Here is a 22,341-nt window from a genome sequence, read left to right on the forward strand (position 1 = left end):
AAGAAGTGGACTTCAAAGGTCATAAATCCGCCCTCCTGATCAAATCTACAGGGATGCAACAAGCTACAAAAGACATTTCTTCCAACTATATAGCTGACCAGTTGCAACTGGACACGGACTGGACCCTGATGTAAGCTTCTGCCTGACACTCAGTTAGTCTCTAAGCACCTCTTATGAGGTCCTGGGGGCTTTAGAAGGGTCTCCTATGGCAGATTGGGAATTGGAAGTCTAAGGGCCTGATTTATATTTCACCAGACACAAACGTGACGGTTATCCCATCCGCCGTATTACAAGTGCATTATGTCCTATGGCACTTGTAATATAGTGGACAGGATATCCGTCACCTTTGTGACGCAGTATCCTGTCCACTGAAATATAAAACAGGCCACAAGTCAGAAGGTAAAATCTTTGGCCCAAGACAAACGTGATTGGCACACCTGACCTGACCCACGATCAACCGCAGTCAGCACCAAATTTTTCATAGGTCCTGTTCTACCGTGACCATTGACAATCTTTGGCACTTTGTGCTTCTTTGTACTTAAAACTTTAAAAATTCATATCTCCTGTTCCATGTTCTTGATTTTTGTTGTTTTGGTGGCATTTTGTTTAATACATTTTATTCCATCTTTCTATTTTTAATGTCAACTTCATTACATTTTTTGGTGCTGCCTAAATACTTAACACATTGTCCTAAGCTATGCCTGTCTGATCTGTGTCATAGTTTCCAGGTGGTTTAGCTCAGGTTAATTAAGTGACATTGAGGGTTTACTCTGACCAGGGTTATGAGTATTCCCTGTCGTGGGTACTAAATAATAATCCAATTACTGACGCTGTGCATCCCTCAGTAGAACTGATTAACATTATAGATCGCAGTTCTGAGATAAAATTCTTCTTTGCTTCTTACTGCAGGCTGCAGACTTCATTTGTAAAGATAACCAGTTAGTTGTTCTGTGTTATATTTGCCTGTGTGATGTTGTATCCAACCACAGGGGTAATGTCCATAAAGGACTGTGGAGAAACTGATTTGAAAAACAATACCTGAAAAGTGTGGTGTTATCTGCTAGACTGTCAGTAATCAGAACATGGAGGATTTGATAGGTGGAGTTAGGTAAAACTGCTCAACATTGCTCAAGGGTTGGTTTGCTCCATAGTCAGGTCTTCAATTGCCAAGGGGCTCCTGTTCCAAGGTTAGCATCATATACCAATAAGCACACTTAAAGACTAATACAAAAAGAGTGGCATGAAGGATGCGATTTCTGGAAATATTTACAACATACATCCTTGGGGTATTTCACATCTGAATTGCATGTGGTGTCCAAGGTGGACAATAATAAACATATATATGAGGATGGTGTCACATATCTGTGAGCTATTCTTTAAGCTGTCAAAAATGTATTAAAAGGGGAAATCATCTATAGGATATTTACAAAGGAAGCACAACATGATAGTATGCATTTTGAAATCACAGTGGTGAGAAAGAAACAGTAGTTGTGTGTTGTTTTTGTTGGGTTTAAGAGCCAGTGATTAACTGACATCAGTTTTAAAGACAGCATATTATACATTATTTGGTAGTGGAGAATGGGGGCAGAAAAGTGCTGGTTCTTTTAAATAGAAGCCTTTTCACCATAAAGACCTATTCGGCAGTCATGTCTGCTTATATGAGATTGGGAAATTTATGGGCTATGTGCAAGCTTGTTGGACAAAAATGTAGAGCATTGCTGAAGTGTAGTAAGCACAGAACACTAAGGTGTAAACGTTGTCATAATAAGTACATCCACATGAACTACTGATCATATAGAAATGACAATTTGGAGACCTTTTAGGATAGATAACATGAACATTACCTGCTTGTTTTCACGAGGATGCTCATATTTCAATGCATACATTTGTTAGGATTTTAGTGTTAATGTGCTGGAATCAGGCTGCCATTTTCTCGTGTGGCACCAGAGAGAGCCTATCACTTAAAATTAATTTATTATTTATTTATCTGGAAAGTTTTATAAAGTGTGAACATGACCCAAGGCTACCACTGCGCTGTACATAGAAAACCCACATCTCATCACGTAACACATCATCACAGAATATATACTCAAAGGAAACATATTTACAAGACCATCTTAGTTGGGTTGACGACTATCGTTAATTCTAGCAGCATCATGGCAAGCAAGGGCTGCCTGTATCAAACCCTTCCTGAGTATAAAGTGTCAGACAGTTCAGTCAAGACTCTGATTAGGAGACTTTGTGGTAGGAATCTGTTCATAAGGATCAGTTTATCATAATAGATTTTGTATTTCTGAATTTTAAAAAGTAGTGTACATAACTTTCTACTTTTTTTTTGTAAACAGATTTTATTGAAGTTTTAGTACCAATACATTTCTCTTCTGAAGCTTAGCATACCTCTACATTTATATAGTTGTTACCATAGCAATTGTTAGCTTTCAGCAACCATTAGTCATTGTGGCTACTTTATTGAATGCAATCATCAGCACCTAGCAAGTAGGCGAGTCATCCACCCAACGTTACATGGCCAGGTAGTATGTATGGTGCTTCCGTCCACAAGTATTTCAAATTCCCTGCCTTCTTTGTAGGCCAGATGCAAATGTGTCTTCACATGTTGCTAGGGCTCAGGTAAAGCTTATTCTTTTCATTGAATAATTATGGTGTGTAGAGTAGTGCCGTTCTAACTCCCCCTTCCCCTCCCCCATCCCCTTCCGCTCCACCTCCCCGAAACAATAGTCTGTTCTATGCCATGTGTGCAAGTGTATGTATTGTGCCGCTGCGCTGTTTAGGGTTTCGGTACTTTGAAGCTTGTGGGCGACTTGTCCTATGGGCTAATTGTTCTTTCTGTTGTAGGAGCGATGCCTTCTCAGGCGGTGGGTGATGACGTGGGCTCATTACATTCAGGAAGGGGTGTCATAGTCTTTCAAGGCTGCAACCAGCTGTTCTCAAGTGCCCATTATTTCTGGGCACTTGGGAACAGCTTATGCGCTGCCTGAGTTCTCATTGCAGCACTAAACTTTCGCATTCTGCCCAGTACTCGAGTTCCCTCTTCCAGCAAAGGAGGCTGGGGCCTAGCGGCCTCTTCCAGTTCTTTGTTATCTCTCTTTTAGCCAGGGTGTATGCAAGGTCTTGTAGCTTACTAGTGGCTTTTTTCTTGTGGGTATGGGGGGACCAATGTAGGAGACAGTGGCCTGGCGTACAAGAGGTTTCGCGGTCTATGATTTACGCTACATATGGCGTCACTGCTCTCCAGTAATCGGCTAAGTGCGGACAGGCCCACATCATGTGGATAACGTGTGCTGCTTCTTCCCTGCAGCAGGGACACTGTGCGTCTGCCACTTCGAGGTGGTCACTGAGCTGTCTCGGAGTAAGATATACTCTGTGTAGAACATAAAAGTGTATGAGTTGAAATGTAGCATTTCTAGACACCCTAGGCGCCCTCACAAGTATCTGCTTCCGAGATGTTTCCGGTATCGGGATCCCCAAGTCTGTCTCCCACTTTTCTCACAGGCCGTCCAAGCAGCGCATTGCTCCCCTATGGATTGCCCCATATAAGCCGGTTATTGCCCTATATGTGCCATCCGAAGTTACCATATAGCTGCTGGTCTCGTGAGATATGGGTTCTGCACCTCCCATCTGCCATTGGGTATGGATAGTGTGGGTGACTGCTCGGTACAGCAGGAAGTGACCTTGTGGGAGACCATACTCCCGTTGGAAGTTCTCAAAGGGCATCAGGTTCCCATTCCTGTATAGGTCCCCAATCCGCGTGGCCCCTGCATATTCCCAAGCCGCCAATCCCCCCAATCGCCTGCATGTGGTATCCATTTGAGCCATGTTATTGTGATCTCAGGTGTGTAAGGCGTGCTTGTGTCAGTGTTCTGGAGGCATCTTTTCCAACATTGACGAAGGACCTGGACCTCCAGGGTATCAAATGGGAATGTGCCAGTGAACCGAAAGAGAAGGCCAGTCAGCTCAGAGAGGGGTGGAACCGCGGTGGCCTTTTCGCCCAGGTTAGCCGCTGCAATTGGGCTGCCAAGCCCCCCTCCGCTCGCAGTCCTTTCAGAGTGGCGAGAGCCACCCAGCAACTCCCAGCCCCCCATGTGAAAGCTGTTATCAAGGAGTCCAGCTCCCTGAAAAGCACAACGGGGATCCAGAGCCATAAGACCGCAAAATAGTGTAAGAGTCTTGGTAGCACCACCATCTTAATAAGTGCTATTCTCCCACCTACCGATAATGGAAGTGTCTTCCAGAATCCCAGATTGGACTTCAGGGCCGTAATGGTGCTACCTATGTTGCCTTCTAGTATATCATCCCTAGCGTGATAAACCTTGACTCCCAGATAGGACATGCATTGGGGATCCCAGAGGACATGTCCCAGGTCCTAGGGCTGGTCATCATTCACAGAGAGCGGGTATAGATGGGATTTCTGCCAGTTCACCTGTAGCCCTGCTAATCTGCTGAATTGTGCCAAGAGTGCCTGAGCTCCCTCTAGTTCCGGCACCCCGCCCGGTAAGAACAGATGTAGATTGTCTGCATATATCGCTATTCTGTGATGACAGTCCTTGTACCTGAGTCCCTGATACCAAGTAGCAGCTCGTGTCTGGGTAGTCAGTGGCTCCATTGCAATGCAAATGTTCCCCTCTCTACCCTATGTTGCTCAAATATAGTAACTGCGGTCCTGACTCGGGCTTTAGGGTCTGTGTATAGCAGTTGCATCCATCTAATGAATCCCTCACCCAGCCCTATATGCTCTAGGACTGCATGTAAGTATTTCCCTTCTAGGCTGTCAAATGCCTTCTCTATGTCCACCGCTAAGATATAACTTTCTATCATTGATATTAGGATTGGAGGAAAAGTCCATATCTTTATTATTGAATTGTGGAATAATTATGTGAGACATTCTATGAGTCAGATCCTACTGAAAAATGGTGTTTGAAAACTTTGGAAGACACACATTCAGCAAGTGATTATTTGTTTGCAGCTGCTACTGTAATGAATATGGTTAGGTACCACACTGAGGACAGTACTCAAGTTAGGCAGTTTTGCTAGGAATGCTAAGTTTTAGATATATTATATGACCACAGACCAGTGGTTGGGGTATTAAAGCAGTGGAAGGTTACCCATTACTGAATGATTCTAAGATAATTCTCACTGACTTGCAGGATTGTAATGAACGTTGAAGTTAGGATGTGTATGAGAGGTATCACCTTATGAAGAACCTGGTGATTCTAAGGCATCAGAGGAAAGGATATGAAGAAACTAGGGACACCCATGTGGGCGGAGACAAAGGGAGGGATCCAGGTAGAATTAAATAAGAAAGAGGGGTGTAGTACTAATGAAGGCATAGGGTTTTGTAAATGTGGTCAAAGAACTGGAAGTGTAGCTCAAGGTCACACTCCAGCTTGAACAAATGTGGGCTCTGCAAATGGTATTTGTAAGCACGTTTTTCATATTACAGTGGTACGGGGACAGTCCTTCAGCTTATCGGACACTACATGTTATTGTATTTTCGCTGGGGTCCTCGAATATTTGAACACAAAATGTTGGGTATGGTTTAATGCTCTTAAATCTAAGAAATGTTTACAGAAGGATTTTATTTCAGATTCCATCATTTTCTTTACACGAGGAGGCGGGGCTCAGAAGATTTACCTTTACCTATGAGTCAAATCAACTGCAATTAGAAAAAAAGAGGACTTTTGAGGAGATACAGCAATAAAAATAGTTATACACAGACAGAAATTGTGACTGTTACCTGAGATGGAGTAGAAATAGAGTCACACATGGGTTCTGGACAGCTGAGCAGCTGCACCAGGCCCTCTGTGATTTGAATTTCGAAGTACCCCTTCAAACAGTCTTTACAGTAGACATGTTGGCAGACCATGAACTGTGTACATTCGGTGCCCAGCTTTTCTGAGAAGCAGATGTTGCATGTGTATGCTTTGCTCTGGAAGCTCCTCAGCTGCTGAACCTGATCAAAGTCCAATATGTCCCTTATCAGACTGTCGAGTGACTCAGCCTCTTGCACAGCTCGTGAATCAAGGAAGTCATAGGTCACCACTGCTTCGGATACTAATATATCTGACTCTTCTTTCAGTTGGGTTTCATATCTCTGACTGTCCATCCCTTCACCGAAAATTGTGACTTCATAGGGAGATGTGATTTCCAGGTGCTTTAGAGTCTCTTCTTTTAGAAAACGCATCTATGTAAACAAAATTACAGAACCTTTCTTCTCCTCCCACAAACGGTCCAACTCCTTGCAAAGAGATGAGAGCTAAAGAAGATGCAGAAACACTAGTTGCTTATAATAAATAGCACACTTGATTCAACCTTTTCTAGAAGTGCAAAGTATTTAGTCTTGCAAATTGGAATTCTTTATAAATAACCTCTTTCGGATGTACATTTAAAAAATATTTACATCTCTAAATAGAGGAGTTATTTCATTTTTTGGTTGTTTACAATTTGGTATTTATCAATGAGCATAATAATCAGATCTGTCATTACATACAAACATGTACACTTGCTGGCCTTGACTCGGTATTATAGTTTACGTGTCCTCATATCTTATAGGGGTCATTTACAGTTTGTAAGAGCAGAAATCCCAAAATAAATTAGCGGACCTCCCAACCCTCCACACTCTCTATTAGTCTGCTTCATTTCGAGGTGAGTGACATGTAGAATTTTCACTGCAGAGCTGTCTCTGCCAGAGGAAACCCTTAACCAGGAGGACAATCCCTCAATTAGCTTCCTGGTCATAGTGGCAGAAACACAGCCCTATTTATGCTGGGGGACCATCAACTAGATATCCCTGTCTGGGACTGCCATTTTAGGCACAGACAAATATGGTGTCTTCATACACAAACAGAGAATCAAAACATCAATATTTCATGAGACTGTGAGAGCTGCATGGTCTGATGACCATTAATTACAATGATACAATTTTGCCTTGACAACAATGTCTTCATTTACAATAGCACATTCTGTGAACCAAGATGAGGCACCAGAATGTGTGACACATCTGCTCCCATCTACAGAATTCTCTAGCTGAGGTAGTGAAAGCAGAAAGTGGCAAGGAGTGACGCCCACAGTTACACAAATTTGAAGAACATACTGCGGTCTACATATTATCTTCTGTCGATATTGTACAGCTGAATTAAATGATTACTTTCCAAGCTGACTATCTTCTACCGAATCTTCAATTTACCTAAACAAAAGAAGAATCTACCATCAGTTCCCTGGACACCAGAATTAGATGCTGTAAGTGGCCTTTTGAAAATCATAACCTTTAGAAAAGCAAGTGCCAATCGCAGCAGAAAGCATTCAGCAGCCACCGAAACACGGCATTTCTACCATTCCTTATGAGGAATGACTTAAACTAAAAAGAAATTGTTAAATGGAAGAGTCATTTGTGAAATACACAGAAAACAGGGCCAACAGAAATGCTACCTCATATACTTGATCCTGGAGCATAGAAAAGGAGAAGTAGGCAGTCTTGTGAAAATAGCAAAAGATATTTGACAAAAAAACATTATGGTACTGAAGTAGGACACGTAAGAAAAATCTTGCACAAATATTGGCTGATACAAACAAAAGATACAGGCTCACAAAATGCACTTGGCCCAAATGTATTAACGACCTTTAGGAAAAGTAGATGGGTCACTTAGGGCTTGGCACGCAGGCAGCACCCAGAGCACTGCTCATGACCTCCTGGTCAGTGTCTGCTGCCCTTCCAGATCCTCTGGCTGCTGCTGCCTTCTGCCTTTCTCTTCTATTATTTGCCTTTTCTTTTCTTCTCTCTGTCGCTCTTTCACTTTTGCATTTTCTGCCTTTTTCTTCTATCACTTCTCCTTTTTCCCTAGTGCTTTTTCCTTTCTCCCTTCTTCCTCTGCCCCCCCACGAAGCACCTTTCCCACCCTCCCACCTCCCAGCAGTCTGCTCCCTGCCTCCCTCCCCTTCTTAATGGCAGCCGCAGCACTGTTAGAGGGCAACTGCACTGACCTCCTGGTTGTCCCCTGCCCTATTCAGCTCCTCTGACCACCATTGAACGATTAGAGAAAATGCTCCCATGTTCAATGGGGTTTCTTTGTAGTTTCAAAATGTTTCAGGTTTGCAAAAATACCACAATATATTATAGTCTCAGATTAAATCTTTGAAGGCCACCCAAAAACTTTTTGTAACACAAATATCTCAGAAACTACTCAACGGAAATACACCAAATGAAGAAATGTCCCCATTTTGATTAAAGTTCTAATTTCATACTAAGGTTGGTGAAATTTCATTTAGTAAACAGTTCTATTGGAATATACATATGAAACCCAACTTAACTCCAACGTACGAACAGAACCTCACAGAACATATTACACATAATCTGACATGGTGAAATTGTACCCCTATGCCTACATTTACATCAGTAATAATAATGTTTTCTATGATGTGATTCTGAAGAAATAATGTGCATGCCGACATCCAGTTTTGGTATCTAAATACAATCTGCGGCTTCTAAAAGCATATTCTCCTCCATGGGTGATTTATGGTCATTCTGATCATCACATGGTTCAACACCCTTCTTTACAGGTGTTTGCCAGTTCTTCTCTCCTTTAGACTACTAGAAAAATAGAAAGCTAGAATAAGGTTTGAAATCTAACCCGGTCAAAGACAATACCCAGCAGGTTCTAGGTAACCAAGCTCAGAGCATGACCCAAAGACATACTATGTTAGCACAGCTCACTAGGAAAAGCCAAGGTCTTGCCCATTAGGACTATGGGTGAGGGAGCATAAGTCGCACCGTTTCTGGAATAGAGATGGACACAGAGCATGACCCAAATCCAAAATTGTGAGGCCCGATCTCACTAGCCCTGTACAAAGGCAATGTCCTACAGTCTCTTTGGGGAGGCACAGAGCAAAGGTTTGACATAAGTCAGTGCTTTGTTGATCACGGCCAAAGTCTACATAGCTTAATCTCAGTGTGAGGGGTTACTTTGCAGAGCATAACTGTTGCCAGTCTGTGCCGAGAATGACCAAATAACATACTAAAGGGTATTGAGAACAGGTGGGTTAGGAGCAGAGTGTGACCATAGGTAGCCATTTGCTATCACTGAAGGCTATGACAATTAGATACTCATGTTTGTGGTCTGTGTGTTGGCCATGGCTGAAGGTCATGCTGATACCTAGCTTGTATCAGAGGTGAGGAGACTTGTTGCAGGGCATGGCTGCAGTGATATCCAGTCTGTAATAAGGTATAGCATTACTGTTGAAAACTGAAAATTGCCCTTTCTGCAAGGTTATCCCCAAACCTTTTGCTTTTCTCTGCCTTTATTCCAACCTTGTTTTTGTTGGCTTTAGGATTCTGGACACTTTACCACTGCTAATCAGTGTGTTGTGCATGTGCTTTCTCCCCTAAAACTTAATATGATTTGCGTACACCAGTTTGGCATATTTAATTTACCTGAAAGTCCCTCGTAAAGTGGTATTCCATATATCCACGGCTTGTAAATTAAATGCTACTAGTGGCCCTGGCGCACTGATTGCGCCACCCACAGAAGAAGCCTTTCGAACCTGTCTCAGGCCTTTCACTGCAGGGCCTGCATGCGCAGTTTACTCCCACACTAACCTGGCAGTTTAAACTACTCGCCAAGGCCTAAACTCCCTTTTTTCTATACCTAAGTCACTCCTAAGGTATGCTTATGGGCAGGGTGTTGTGTATTTAAAAGGTAGGACATGTACTTTTATGTTTTACATGTTCTAGTAGCGACAAACAGCCTATTTCATTTTTCATACTGTGAGGGCTGGTCCACTCATAGGTTAGCAATGGGAATTTCCCTTACATATATTTTTAAGTGGTAATTTTCGATCTGAAAGGAGTAACATGGGCATGTTTGGTATGTTGGGAAAGGTAGTATAAAATCCTGCATACTGGTGTAGTCAAATTTTACATTTCTATTTTAGAAATGCTACTTTTAGAAAGTGGGCCTTTCGATGTGCTTAAACTCTAGTGTTTTGCAGCCTGACTCCAATCCACTTCTAGGGCCGGGTGACAGCTACATTTTCCAGCCAGCCATAACACAGGAGGGGCTGGGTGTAACAATAGAGGTATCTGCATCCATCTGCATACTGATGGTCCCCCTGGGCTGGGAGAGAGGGAAGCGGGGCGCACTTAAATTTGTATAGGCTGATTTACGCCCTACTGATGTCTAGAGCCAGGACTGTGTTGAAAGGATTTGCGTTACACTTGAAAGTGTTCTTCTCAAGTAACCCCTTGAACAAAGACATTCTTGAGTATAAGTACAGGGGCTCTGACCTCATGTTTTTAGAGCACTTTTTGAACTGGGACTGAACCTCTGCGCTGCACAATGGACTCATCTGGACTGTACTTCTGCTGTTGCCCTGCTGCCTGCTACTGTCTAAATGGCCGAAATTATTCAACGGATTGCTTTTCTGCTTGTTGTTCAGCTGCTAGCTGCTCCCGGACTCTGTTCTACCAGAGGACTGCTGTTTTGCCAGGAGGAACCGCCATTTGGACTACATACCTTATGTGCTGGCCTGCTGCTTGCTTTTCCCATTCTGGGTCCCACACCTAGTTGTCTCCAGGGGCTTACCATCTGACCCATGCTCTCTCAGAGTCCCTGCACTAATAGGATTGTTGTGGGGCTCTGAGGCTGACAAATCTTCAAATTAGCACGAGGAGCACTCTTGTATTTCAACTTTATTTGGGCCATGTATGTGTGCATGTGTGCGGTTCACTCTTCACCCAAAGGTTCCCCGAAAAGCCCAGCAAACATGGGGGAAGCACAGTTTATGGCTCCTTGCCTCTTGGAATAAGTGTGTGGTGAGCATTTGTTTGTTAGCTCCTAGTGTGCATCGAACACTGTACAGCCTCTTGCCTTTTGGAGCATGTTGAATGCTCCCCTGTGAGCTGCTGTTGGCATCTTGCCATCAGCCCTGCTCTTCGCTGTTTGAAAGAACGTGTCTGATGTGCCCAGTGGTGCCGCTGCAGTGTGAGGGAACCCCAGGGCGGGGTGAGAGAAGAGCAGAGGAACTTCACCGCCTTCGTGTGGTGGGCAGGGCCTGGCGGCCCGAGAAAGGCACACCAGCCTTTCTTCTACATGGGCCTTGGGAGAGTAGCCCCCCATACTGCAGTGGAACCGGCAAACCTAGAGAGGGGTGAGCCCTGCCCAAGCTCCTATGTGGGCTGCGCTGGAGGTACCAAAGAGGACAGCAGCATCACAAACCTGACACCAATAGCTCGCCCCACTTGCCGTGAGGTACCGCCCACTGAACTCCTTCGTGGGCGGCTCCACAGTAACCCAGGAAGCTTCACTGTGGGTGTGCATAGCTGCACCACACGTAGCAGGCCGCTGCCTTTCCCTAGTATGCATACGGGTGGTCCAACAAGGATTCCCCACTGATCCTTGCAGTAGGTGCCTGTGAACCCCTGCCCTCGTTGTGGCAAACCTTGGGGTAGGTAAGCATTAGCCGCAGCAACGTGATGGGCAGAAACCTCAACGGAGATCCTTGATCACTGTGTAAAACCCTCACCACGTTTGGAAGGTGCTAGTAGATGTGCAGGGGAACTTGCAGCCTACGATGTCTGCTAAGATTGTTGTACCCTGTGTTAGAGACACACAAGTGTCTCTGTACCTACGTTTTGGAATCCATATATTCCGTTATTCCTTTTCATGACACAGGATGTTTCATGTGATTATTTCCTAGTTGGTTACCTTTCCTTCTCTAAATAGTCACTGATACTAAAATGTATGTCAGTGTTGATTATTACATTACTCAGAATAACAAGTACTATTTCAGTAATGTTACATTATGGACAATAATTATAATACATATGCTTTAATGCTGCATTCCTTGCCCTGTGGCTATAATATCTGTTGTTTTACCTTGCATTGTCAGGAGGATGATTAGTATCTAAGGATTTGCATACTATGCACAGTATTTAAGATCTATGTTGTTTTTGGTCTTCTGCTATGCATTTCTAATATAAGAAACATATTTTAATATAATCCTGTGTGGATTCTCTTTTGTGGTGTATTTACTGTGTCACTGGCATAAGCGTGTTGCGCACCTGCTTTACACATTGCCTCTGGGGATAAGCCTGACTGCTTTGTGCCAAGCTACCAGCGGGTGAGGACAGGTTTTCTGTGGTGTGTACCCCACTTGCCCTGACTAGAGTGGTGGGTTCTGCCTGGCTTAGGTGACTACCAGAGCCCACCAGAAACCCCATTTCTAACACTGGCGAACATAGGTCAGGATAGGACTTGTGTATGTGTGATACCACAGTGACACACACTCTGCACTTAGACCAGTGGCTCCCAAACGTTTGACTTCTGTGGACCCCCACATTATCATTACTTGGACCCAGGGACCCTCACTGATTTATTACTGGAATATGGAGACCCCCATGGAGGCATTGCTGGAAACTGGAGCCCAAGGGATATACACTGTTGATTATTTGAACCACAAAACAATGCACACAAAATACAAAAAGTAGCATTCCATCAAACACATATACAAACAAATAACACATTTTATTTAATTTGCAAAAAAAAATAAAACAATACAAATTAATTTTAATAGGATGAATGGAGATTTTCTAAATTAATTCATTTGATTGTTTGATGCACTTGCACCTCTCCCACAATTCAATTTGAGGATACTAATTAATTTTTAGACTCCAGTTTCAATTTCCTTGACATTTAAAGGACTTTTTAAAATGTTCAAGTGTACATTTAGCCACTTTATTTATATGCACTTTATTAATCTGTTAATATTAGTTAATTTTATAAGCAGTCACAGACCCCCTGAGGAGGCTTTGATGACAGCTAGGGGTCTCTGGAACACAGGTTGGGAAACTACCTACTAACTTGGACCATTACATGTTGTTGTTTTTCTCCTGTTCTCTGGTCATTTTTATTGTTACGCCTGGCAATTTTGTTTGCACCAGTATTACCTTAGCAGATGGAGAGGTTAATCCTTGATATCAATCTCCTAGCATATTACATCAGGAGTGAGCTAAAAGTATTCTACAAGGAGATGGGACGAAATGTGTCTAAGAGAGCCACAAGCTTAGATATTCAGGAAGCCCTGTATGCCTTTGAAGAAGAGATCTGGGGGAGACCAGATGATTATGAGGAGGACTCTTGTGGAGGAAGAGGAAGAACCCTTTGGGATCCTTAAGAATCTTAAATCCTGGAATCTCCTAGAAGATTCTGAATCAGGATCCCTGGAAGACAGTGATCCTGGGAAGAGTGAAGAGGAGGGAGAAAATGACGAGGCAGGGACACCAGTAAAGAGTGAGGACCCCATAGATAGGGAGTCCCTTACTGGGTCTAGTGCCAGGAACTGTGTCACCTCCCATACTGTGTCCCCTGAGGAACTCAAGGATAGACAGGCTGAGGGGGACCAGAGGTTGTAGCTGGTGCAGCTGGCAGTAGAGGAGAGAAGGCTGGAGGCTGAGAAGGCCTCAGTGGAGAGGATGGAGAAGGCTGAATGGGCCTTCGCCAGGGACAAGCTTGCTCTAGAGGAAAGGAAACTTACCTATGAGCATAGTTCTAGAGCCCTGGACTCACCAGCGCTGCAGGTGGAGTCCAGTGGTGGCAACAATTGTGAATCTAGTGTTAGGAACACCACCCACATACCCTCAGACTTGGTGCCTAGCTTCAAGGAGGGGTATTACATAAGTGCAGGAGTATGAGAGGGCTCTAACAGTGTGCAGGATCCCTGAGGAGGTTTGGGGACCTTGCCTGGGGGCTTATATTCTTGGTGATGGGAGGGATGCCTTACTGGCCCTAGATGGGAGAGACAGGCAGAGGTACACACCCATGAAGGAAGCCCTGATTGCTAAGTATGGTGTCACCCCTGAAGAGTATAGGTTGAGGTTCAGAGGCAGTAGGAAATTGTCTCACCAGTCTTGGGGCTAGTTTTTGGAGGATTGTACCAAAACACTAGATGGATAGATGTTGGGTAGCACAGTAAACAATTTTGAAGGGCTGTATAGTCTGATTGTCAGACAGCACATGTTCCGTTGTTGTTTTCTAGGGATTCGCCAATGCATGATGGAGTGTATGTGCTCTGACAGCAGGGGGCTTGCAAAGGAGGCAGATCTCTGGGTGAGTACCAGAGGCTCTGTTTCAGCACTTGGGAGTGACCCTAAAAGCAGTGGCTCAAGTTCCCCCAACCAAGGGTGGGAGAGGTTCAGAGTAGCCCATACAGGTCCCCTTGTAGTGGTTAGAGTGCAAGGTCTCATGTCCCTTCTCAGGAGAGGAGAGGTGGGGGTGGGAGACATCCCAGAGTGCCCTATGCTCAGCACCAGAGCCTGTACAGTACCCTGAGGGGGACCCAGGAGGGGTATCTAGTTTGTAATGGGAGACTATCCACCAAAGGAGAACTGCTGACACAAGCGTCCAATCAGTTCTTGTGGGGTAGGGGGAAGGAAGGACTCACCCCTGTCCAGCCTACAGGTACAGACCCTGGGTTGGAGGGCCAGGTTCAGGGTATCGCCCCTGGGAGGAGGGGCGGCAGTACCAAGCAACCCTACCATTTTGCTTTCTGGGGGTGTCACTCCTGGTGGGAGGGTGTGGAATTCTAGAAGGAAGGGCAGGGGGAGGAAGGACTCGTATCTGAACCAGGTTCAGCCCAAGGGTGCAGATCCTGGGTTGGGAGACCAGCTGCAGGATAGAACCCCTGTACTGGTGGGAGAGCTGAGCAGGACAGCTGACACAAGCACCCTGGCAGTTCTGGAGTATTCCAAAAAGAGGGTACGGAACCCCAGAAGGAATGGGCAGGGGAGGAAAGCCACATCCCTGACTCCTGTCCATCCTGAGGGCATAGATCCTGGCCTGGAGGACCAGTCACAGGATACCACCGCTGAACTGGTGGGAGGTGGAGTGGAGGAAGGATTTGATGCACCTGGGGCTACCGCCCCCCACTCTGAGAAGCCATGGAGGATAGAGACCCCTAGATGGTCTGGGCCCTGGCTCTTGACACTGACTTCTGTCAGTGGCCTCTGGTGGTTGCCATCCTTATGGACAGAGTTGTCCTTGGGTTTGGGACAGACGTCAGACCCCAGGGGTGAAATGGGCCCCACCACTTTGCTGGCCATGGTGGTAGTGTCTTCCTACTGGGATGCATCTGTGAGCAGACTAAAGTTAAGCGAGAAAAAGGATTCCCCCTGGGCTAAATTAGTGGGTTCTGAGAGTATAGACAGAGAGGTGCACCTGGGTTCAGAGAGGCATAGAACTGGCATGTGACCCTGCAGTGACAGGCCACTGTCCACGTTCTATCGCCCCAAGCAGGGAAGCCCAATAAGGTATTGACTGATTTACTGAAATGGCCCTTTCTGCAGGTTTATCCGCTAGCATTTTGTCTTTCTGCTTCTATTTTTCAGATCTTCTTTTAGTTGGGTTTAGGATTCTGGGCACTTTACCACTGCTAATCAGTGCTAACGTGCATGTGCTCTCTCCGCTGAAACTTGGTATCATTGGTTTACACCTGTTCGGAATATTTACTTATAAGTCCCTTGTAAAGTGGTATACCATATACCCAGGGCCAGTAAATTAAATGCCACTAGTGGGACTGCAGCGTTGATTGCATCACCCACAGAAGTAGCATTTCAAACCAGCCTGCCACTGCAGCACAGTTTACTGCCACACTGACTTGGATTTTCAAACTACTTGCCAAACCATAAACTCCCCCATTTCTACTCCTAAGTCACCCCTAAGGTAAGTCCTAGGAACTCCCATGGGCAGGGTGTTATGTAAATAAAAGGCAGGTAATGTATTTTTATGTTTTCCATATCCTAGTAGTGACAAACAGCCTATTTAGTTTTTCACTACTGTGAGAACTGCTCCACTCATAGGTTAGCATTGGGAATTTCCTTATACATTTCTAAGAGGTAATTTCCAATGTGAAAGGATTAGTCTGGGCATGCTTGGTATGTTTGGTATGGTAGTAAAAAGTCCTTCTTACTGGTGTAGTTGGATTTTGCATTACTATTTTAAAAATAACACTTTTATAAAGTGGGCATTTCTCTGTGCTTATAACTCTAGAGTTTTGCAGCCTGACTTCAATCCATGTCTAGGGCAGAGTGACAGCTATGCTTTGTGCATACTTTCCCAACAGCCACAACACAGGAGGGGCTGGGTGTGACAGGAGAGGCATCTGCATCCATCCGCATACTGACAGTCTTCCTGGGCTGGGAGAGAGGGAGGCGGGCACGCTTACATTTCTGTAGGCTGTGTCCTGCCCTCACACAATGGGCTGATTTATGCCCTACTGATGCCTGGGGGCCAGGACTGGGTTGAAAGGGGTTGTGTTTTGAAGTCACCCCTTGAACAAAGACATTTTGGAGTACAAGTACAGGGGTTCTGTTCCCATATTTTTAGGGCACTTTTGGAACTGGGACTGAACATCTGTCAGAAGGACTGCTGCGCTGCACAAAGAACTCATCTGGACTGCTCTTCTGCTGTTGCCCTGTTACCTGCTACTGGGTGGGTGGCATAAAGGACTCACCTGGATTGCTTTTCCACTTGTAGCCCTGCTGCCAGCTGTTCCCTGACTCTGTTCTACCAGAGGACGGCTGTTTTGCCAGGAGAAATCTCCATTTGGACTACCTACCATATGTGCAGCCCTGCAACTTACTTTACCCCTCTGGACCCTGCGCCTAGTGTTCACCAGGGGCTTACCCTCTAAACCCTGCTCACTGAGAGTCCCTGCCCCAACAGCATTGTCATGGGGCTCTGAGGCTGACAGATCTTCAAAATTGGCCATGAGGAGCACTTATGTATTTCCACTTAATTTGGGCTATTAGCGCATGGTGAGCACTACATTTTTCACTTTCTTGTGGTATGCACATGGTGTGCACTACACTTGTCACCTGAGTGTTCTCCAAAGAGTCTAACGTACGGGAGTGGCATGATTAATGACTCCTTGCTTCTTTAGAATCGGTGTTTGGTGAGCACTTGTTTGCTTGTGCCCCAGTGCACACTGAGCTCTGCATACTCTCCTGTCTTTCAGAGTGTGTTGAATGCTCCCTGGGAGCCTCTGACGGCATCTTGACAAATATCCGGCTCTTCAATGCTTTAAAAACAACCCTCCTGACATGCTCGGTGGCACTAAAGAGTGAGGGAACAACAGGGCGAGGTGAGAGCAGAGGAACTCCGCAGCCGTCAAGTTGTGGGCAGGGTTGGGGGGGTGGGGCCATGGGAGCCAACATGGCAGCCGCATAACTTTGCTGCTCAGCACCGTCCTACAAAATCCTGTTTATTGTGGTGGCTGCAGTGGGTGACCGGTGCCGTTGCGGCTCGATTGTTGCCCGAGTGCCCCCACCGCTACCCATTTCGTGCTGGTGGAGGAGGCGTAACAGTTAGGAAGTGGGGTGGTGCGAGTTGGGCCTACGAGCCTAGGTGACTGAGAACCAGCTGAGGTGAAAGGGGCTGAAGTGTGCTGAGGGGAGGCCTTGACCAGGCATGGCCCAATCACCCTAGGCTGACGAAGAGTTGATGATCTGGGAGAGCAGAGGAGGAGCCTGACACCCAGAGGCAGAAGCTTTGGGCTAGTGCCGTGCTGGAGCGGTATAGTGTTGTAGTGTGGCAGTGCCTGATGGGATACTTTGGAGGCACGCAGATCATTGTTGCCTGCTCCTGGGGCTGGAGGTGAGCCCCTGCCCAAGGAGCCTCATCCGCTCGGCCAGGGCAGTGGCAGTGAGTGCAGCGATGCGAGTAGCGGCTCTGGGAAGCCTCCCCGTATGCAGGGCGAAGTGGAGGATGACTGAGTCTGCCACGTAGGCCATTGGAGAGGCTGAGGAAACAGAACTGTGCACCGCTGTCTCCTGGAAGGGGTGAAGAGCTGAGGGGGCGACAAGGGAAAGCAGACCTCCCTTCTGGATGAACAACGACCGCTGCTTCATAGCGCTCTCGCCCCTGTGGGACCTTGACACCCCCATGCCTCTTGTCAACACCAGGACAGTGCGCGCTCTACGGGCAACATAATGCAAGATGACAAACATTATGCAATGTAATAATTCATACATTGTGTGCTGATATTGCATGTCAACTTTTTGCATTGCAGGTATTTATTTTGAAATGTCATTAATACTGTTTGCAATAATACTGTTTGCAATGTATTGGTTATTTCCAAGCCTTTCATCCAGCCTGGCTGGGTGTGGCAAGTGGGCGGGGCTTGGGTCTATTTAAGGAACCCAGCCCAGCTCCACAGGCAAACTATTCAGAGGTCCAGGTGCAGAGCAGCAGCATTTTCCAGGGCTCCTGTTCCGGAGGCCTACTTGGACTTTTCCAGGCCCTGTCCTCATTACCTTGGTGATCCTCAAGCAGGGCCCCCCGACTCCGTTTCCAGGGATTTTCGAGTTTTGGTCTTTTGATTAAATCGCTTGTGTGATTGTTTCTTGGCAATTAACCCTTGCATTTCCGATCGGCAGAGTGTGCAATCATTTCCTGGCATTTGAATCTTGATGGTTGAATCGGCAGCAGTGTGCGTGATTCATTCTTGGCAATTAACCCTTGCATTTCAGGTCGGCAGAGTGCGCAATCATTTCCTGGCATTTGAATCTTGATGGTTGAATCAGCAGTGGTGTGCGCAATACATTCTTGGCAAATAACCCTTGCATTTCAGATTGGCAGAGTGCGTGATCATTTCCTGCCACTTGAATCTTGATGGTTGAATCGGCGGCAGTGTGCACGATTCATTCTTGGCAATTATCCCTTGCAGTTCGGATCGGCAGAGCTGCGCGATCATTTCAGATATTGGAATCTTGATGTACAGTTTGGCAATAAGATGTATAGTAATTTTTGGGCAACTGAATCCTGAAACTCAAATCAAAGCAGAGTATGACTTTACAATATCATTCATGAGTCTGTCGCAGTTCATGTTTTGAGAATTAATGTGTTAATTGATTCTTGTCATGCCATAGTTACTATTCCAAGAACTAACTTGAGAGAGTTCCATGTTCAGTGCATAAGAGGTTATTCTGGAAACGCTTATATGAAAGTTTGCGTAATCCTTCTTTTACTTCCAGGTATCCAGAACTAAAAGGTCATGTTATTGAAAAAACTCTTGATCTCTCATGTTATCAAAGTATAGATATTTATAACAAAGTTCATGAAGATTAATGAGAATGACTTTGCTATTGTGTTCTTAACTCTTGTTTCCACAGGTCTCCTTCCCCGCTGTTCACAACCTAAACCCCATCCCCACTTCGCCATTCTTTAACTCTGTGCTATAACGGCTAGTAGAGTTTGGAGCGGCCAAGAGGTGGACATATTGGGAACAGGCGCAAACCCCGAGGATCCGGTCTCGCTGACACCTCTGCAATAAGGTGGATGGCCACATGAGAAGATTGACTGTATCCAGAGGTGCCTCAGCAGATGGTTCTTCCCTCATGGCGCTCTGGCAAGTTGGTAGTGTGACCTATGTGTTAGAATGGAGGTGCATAGCGACGGATGCTTACCTTTGCTGTATGCCCTTGGCCTTGGTGGGGCTAGGTGCTTGAGAGAATGAGTGCAGTGCCACCCAATTACTGTTGGGAAAGGAGGTGCTGAAACTTTTAGTGGATTCATGAGTGGTGAGTGTGCGGAGCTGGTGCCAGTGTGTGACTCCTACACTCTGTAGAGAGGGTGCTACTTCTCCATTGTTGAAGGAAAGCTCTCCTTGGGTCCTCCGCAGAGGATACTGTGTGCCTGGCCTACTGGGCCGCTGTAACACATTGGCGAGAGGCTGTGGCCCTCAACAGCAATAGTCATGGGGAAACTGAGGCCCATGGTGCAGGGACAGCCTGGGCCCGCCCCAGAGGACTTGCAAGGAACACCGGGGATGAATGTGGACTCCATGGCACAGGGAATGCATGAAACCCTCAACAAAATATTGGGGGCCATTAAGGATTCCAAGCTTATACTACAATGAGACATAGGCAAGTCTCTGCTGAGCTGGCTTGTTATGCGTTGATCATCAGAAGCTTTCAGAAAATGTGAGAGAGTCCTCGGTGACCGACCTGCAACCATCCTATCAAGCTCTGAAGCTCCAGGTGTCACAGCTTATAGACAGAGTAGACCGAATGGAGCGTCGAGCGGAGGAAGCTGAAGTCCACAGTCGACGTAACAATACCCGCATTGTCGGTTTGCTGGAGGGTGTACAAGGAATTAATATGGTGGGATTTCTGGAACCTTGGCTGCGTACTCTCATGGGTACGGACAGTCTCACACCATTCTTTGCCCTTGAGAGGGTGCATTGTGTCCAGGCATGCCAGCCTCAGCCTGGTATGCTGCCCAGGCCAGTTGTGGCTAAACTCCTTCATTATTATGATCGTGATCTGTTGCTGCGGAGGGCAAGTGAGGCTGGCCCCTTTGAGGTGGAAGGGGGACAGGCCACTTTGTTCCCAGATTTTACAGCAGCAGTACAGTCCAAACACGCCTCCTTCCTGGCAGTAAAAAAAGCACTCCGAAATCAAGGGATATCTTACGCCTTACTCTTCCTCTCCAGACTGAAGCTGATGGTGGACGGCAACATGCATTTCTGTCAGGACCCTGAGGAGGCCTGGGCATAGCTGGAAAAATACACATCTGACACAGACAGATCACAGTTGAAGTCGGCTGAGAACAACCAGCGCTGCAAGAGAAGAAGACATTCCAAGAACCATGCCCAAAGAACTCAGCTCACCAAGCCCACACCGATCCAGTCAGAGGAGGGGAGGCTGACGGTACTTCTTGCAGCGGCCTCACTGACTGAAACCAACATATCGGATAAGGAGGAGGAGAGCAGTGGCACTGACCATGACACAGATGCTCGCCTGTCTGACTCTGACTCCCCGCCACTGAAGAAGAGGAGAGCGGGAAGGAGGGCTAAGAATATAAAAAAAGCTTTGGGGCCAAAAAAGAGAAGCCACTCCTTACCGGAAAATAATGCAAGCGAAACAGTAGCTCTGGTTTTAACTGATGAATGCACTGTGAAGAAAGATACCTCAAATGACTCCGCCCATATAATTGATTCTATACTTAAATCTTTTTGTGCAGCTCTAGAGGAGAAACTTGTTACTACGATAACTAAAAAACTTGATTGCTTTTGTAATAACGTGATCAGTATTCTTTCCCAAACTACTAATTCAGGGCTACCTAATGCGGGGAAAGTACATAGTCAAGATTTTGTGCAAAAAAAAAGACAACTCACTACTCAAACCTCCACCTACTAGATTTGGTATATACTCGGTTAATCCATCAGATGGTCTTGGACCCGTCAATAATGTTCACGAACTGCCATTGGAAAAGCGTAGGGAAGTTCATTCCTCTGGGTCAAATCTTCCCCCGCCTCTATATTTAAAAATCATGAAGAGTCTTTGCATTTACCACCCGAATGCATCCCGTATGTCCTGGTGCTAAAAAACGTGCCTCCCCTGGATAGCAATAAAAAAGAAGATACTCAAGCCTTAATGAGGAAGTCTGCCCACTGGCTGAGGACTAAATTTAAATTTAACTACCATGAGGATCTAAATAATAAGATCCTCATGGCACGTAGAGTGAAACGGGTTGGATTATTGAGAAAAGTGTATGACGGAGATTGTGTTGTAATTAATTTTGCTAACCCCCGCTTAGTTAATTGCCTGTTGGCTAACTTTGAACATTGTAACAGGTCTGAAGACGGGATTCAAATTTATTCACTATGCCATTTTTATGACCGTTCCCTATTACCATTATGCCCTACTGTTGACCCTTGTAAACACAGTCTAGGATTAGATAGGCCGCACCCTCAGGCAAATGTTCCCACTAGCAATCGCTTCCTGGCTTTTAACACTCTCTATGAGAATGATTGATTCACAGTTACTGTCAGTACTGGAAGAGAAAATCTGGTGGGATTAAGTGCTGTTGATGGTTACAATAAATTTATACCAGAAGAAAGGGTGGTTTTAACAGGCATCTCCCCTAATATTGATACCAATAAATCGGCTCTATGTTTAGGATATAAACCTCTAACATTGATTAGCTGGAACATTGCGGGGCTCCGGTCAAAAATAAAAAACCTAGACTGGATGAGATTTATATCAACATATGACATAATCTGTTTACAGGAGACTTGGTCAAAAGATACGTTCCTATTGGATGGTTATTTATCTTTTTACCAACCAGCATTAACGTCCACAATGGGAAGGGCAACATGAGGCCTTATGGTTCTTGTTTCATTGCAATTACCACAAATGGAGGCGACCCTAATTTGGTCCTCACCCTATTTTATGATTGCTTTATTATCTATTAGGGGGATTAAGGGTATCTTGACAATAAACTTTTACAATAATGTACCGAGTGGTCTCCTTAAGGGAAACCTTGAGGATGCAAT

The 22,341-nt window shown here is 45.5% G+C and overlaps 1 protein-coding gene across 1 annotated transcript in view; it reads right to left on the reverse strand.

The window, feature by feature from the left end:
- Positions 1-5,465: 5,465 nt before the first annotated feature.
- The window catches only part of LOC138304559 (E3 ubiquitin-protein ligase RNF14-like), a 68,691-nt gene continuing 51,815 nt past the window's right edge, over positions 5,466-22,341 (reverse strand). The window contains exon 4 of the mRNA XM_069244718.1: positions 5,466-6,271. Within this exon, the coding sequence (XP_069100819.1) occupies positions 6,200-6,271 (72 nt within the window). The 3' untranslated portion in view covers positions 5,466-6,199. The remainder of the gene's footprint in view (positions 6,272-22,341) is intronic.

This window comes from Pleurodeles waltl, chromosome 7 (assembly GCF_031143425.1).
Source record: "Pleurodeles waltl isolate 20211129_DDA chromosome 7, aPleWal1.hap1.20221129, whole genome shotgun sequence".
Taxonomy (NCBI): Eukaryota; Metazoa; Chordata; class Amphibia; order Caudata; family Salamandridae; genus Pleurodeles; species Pleurodeles waltl.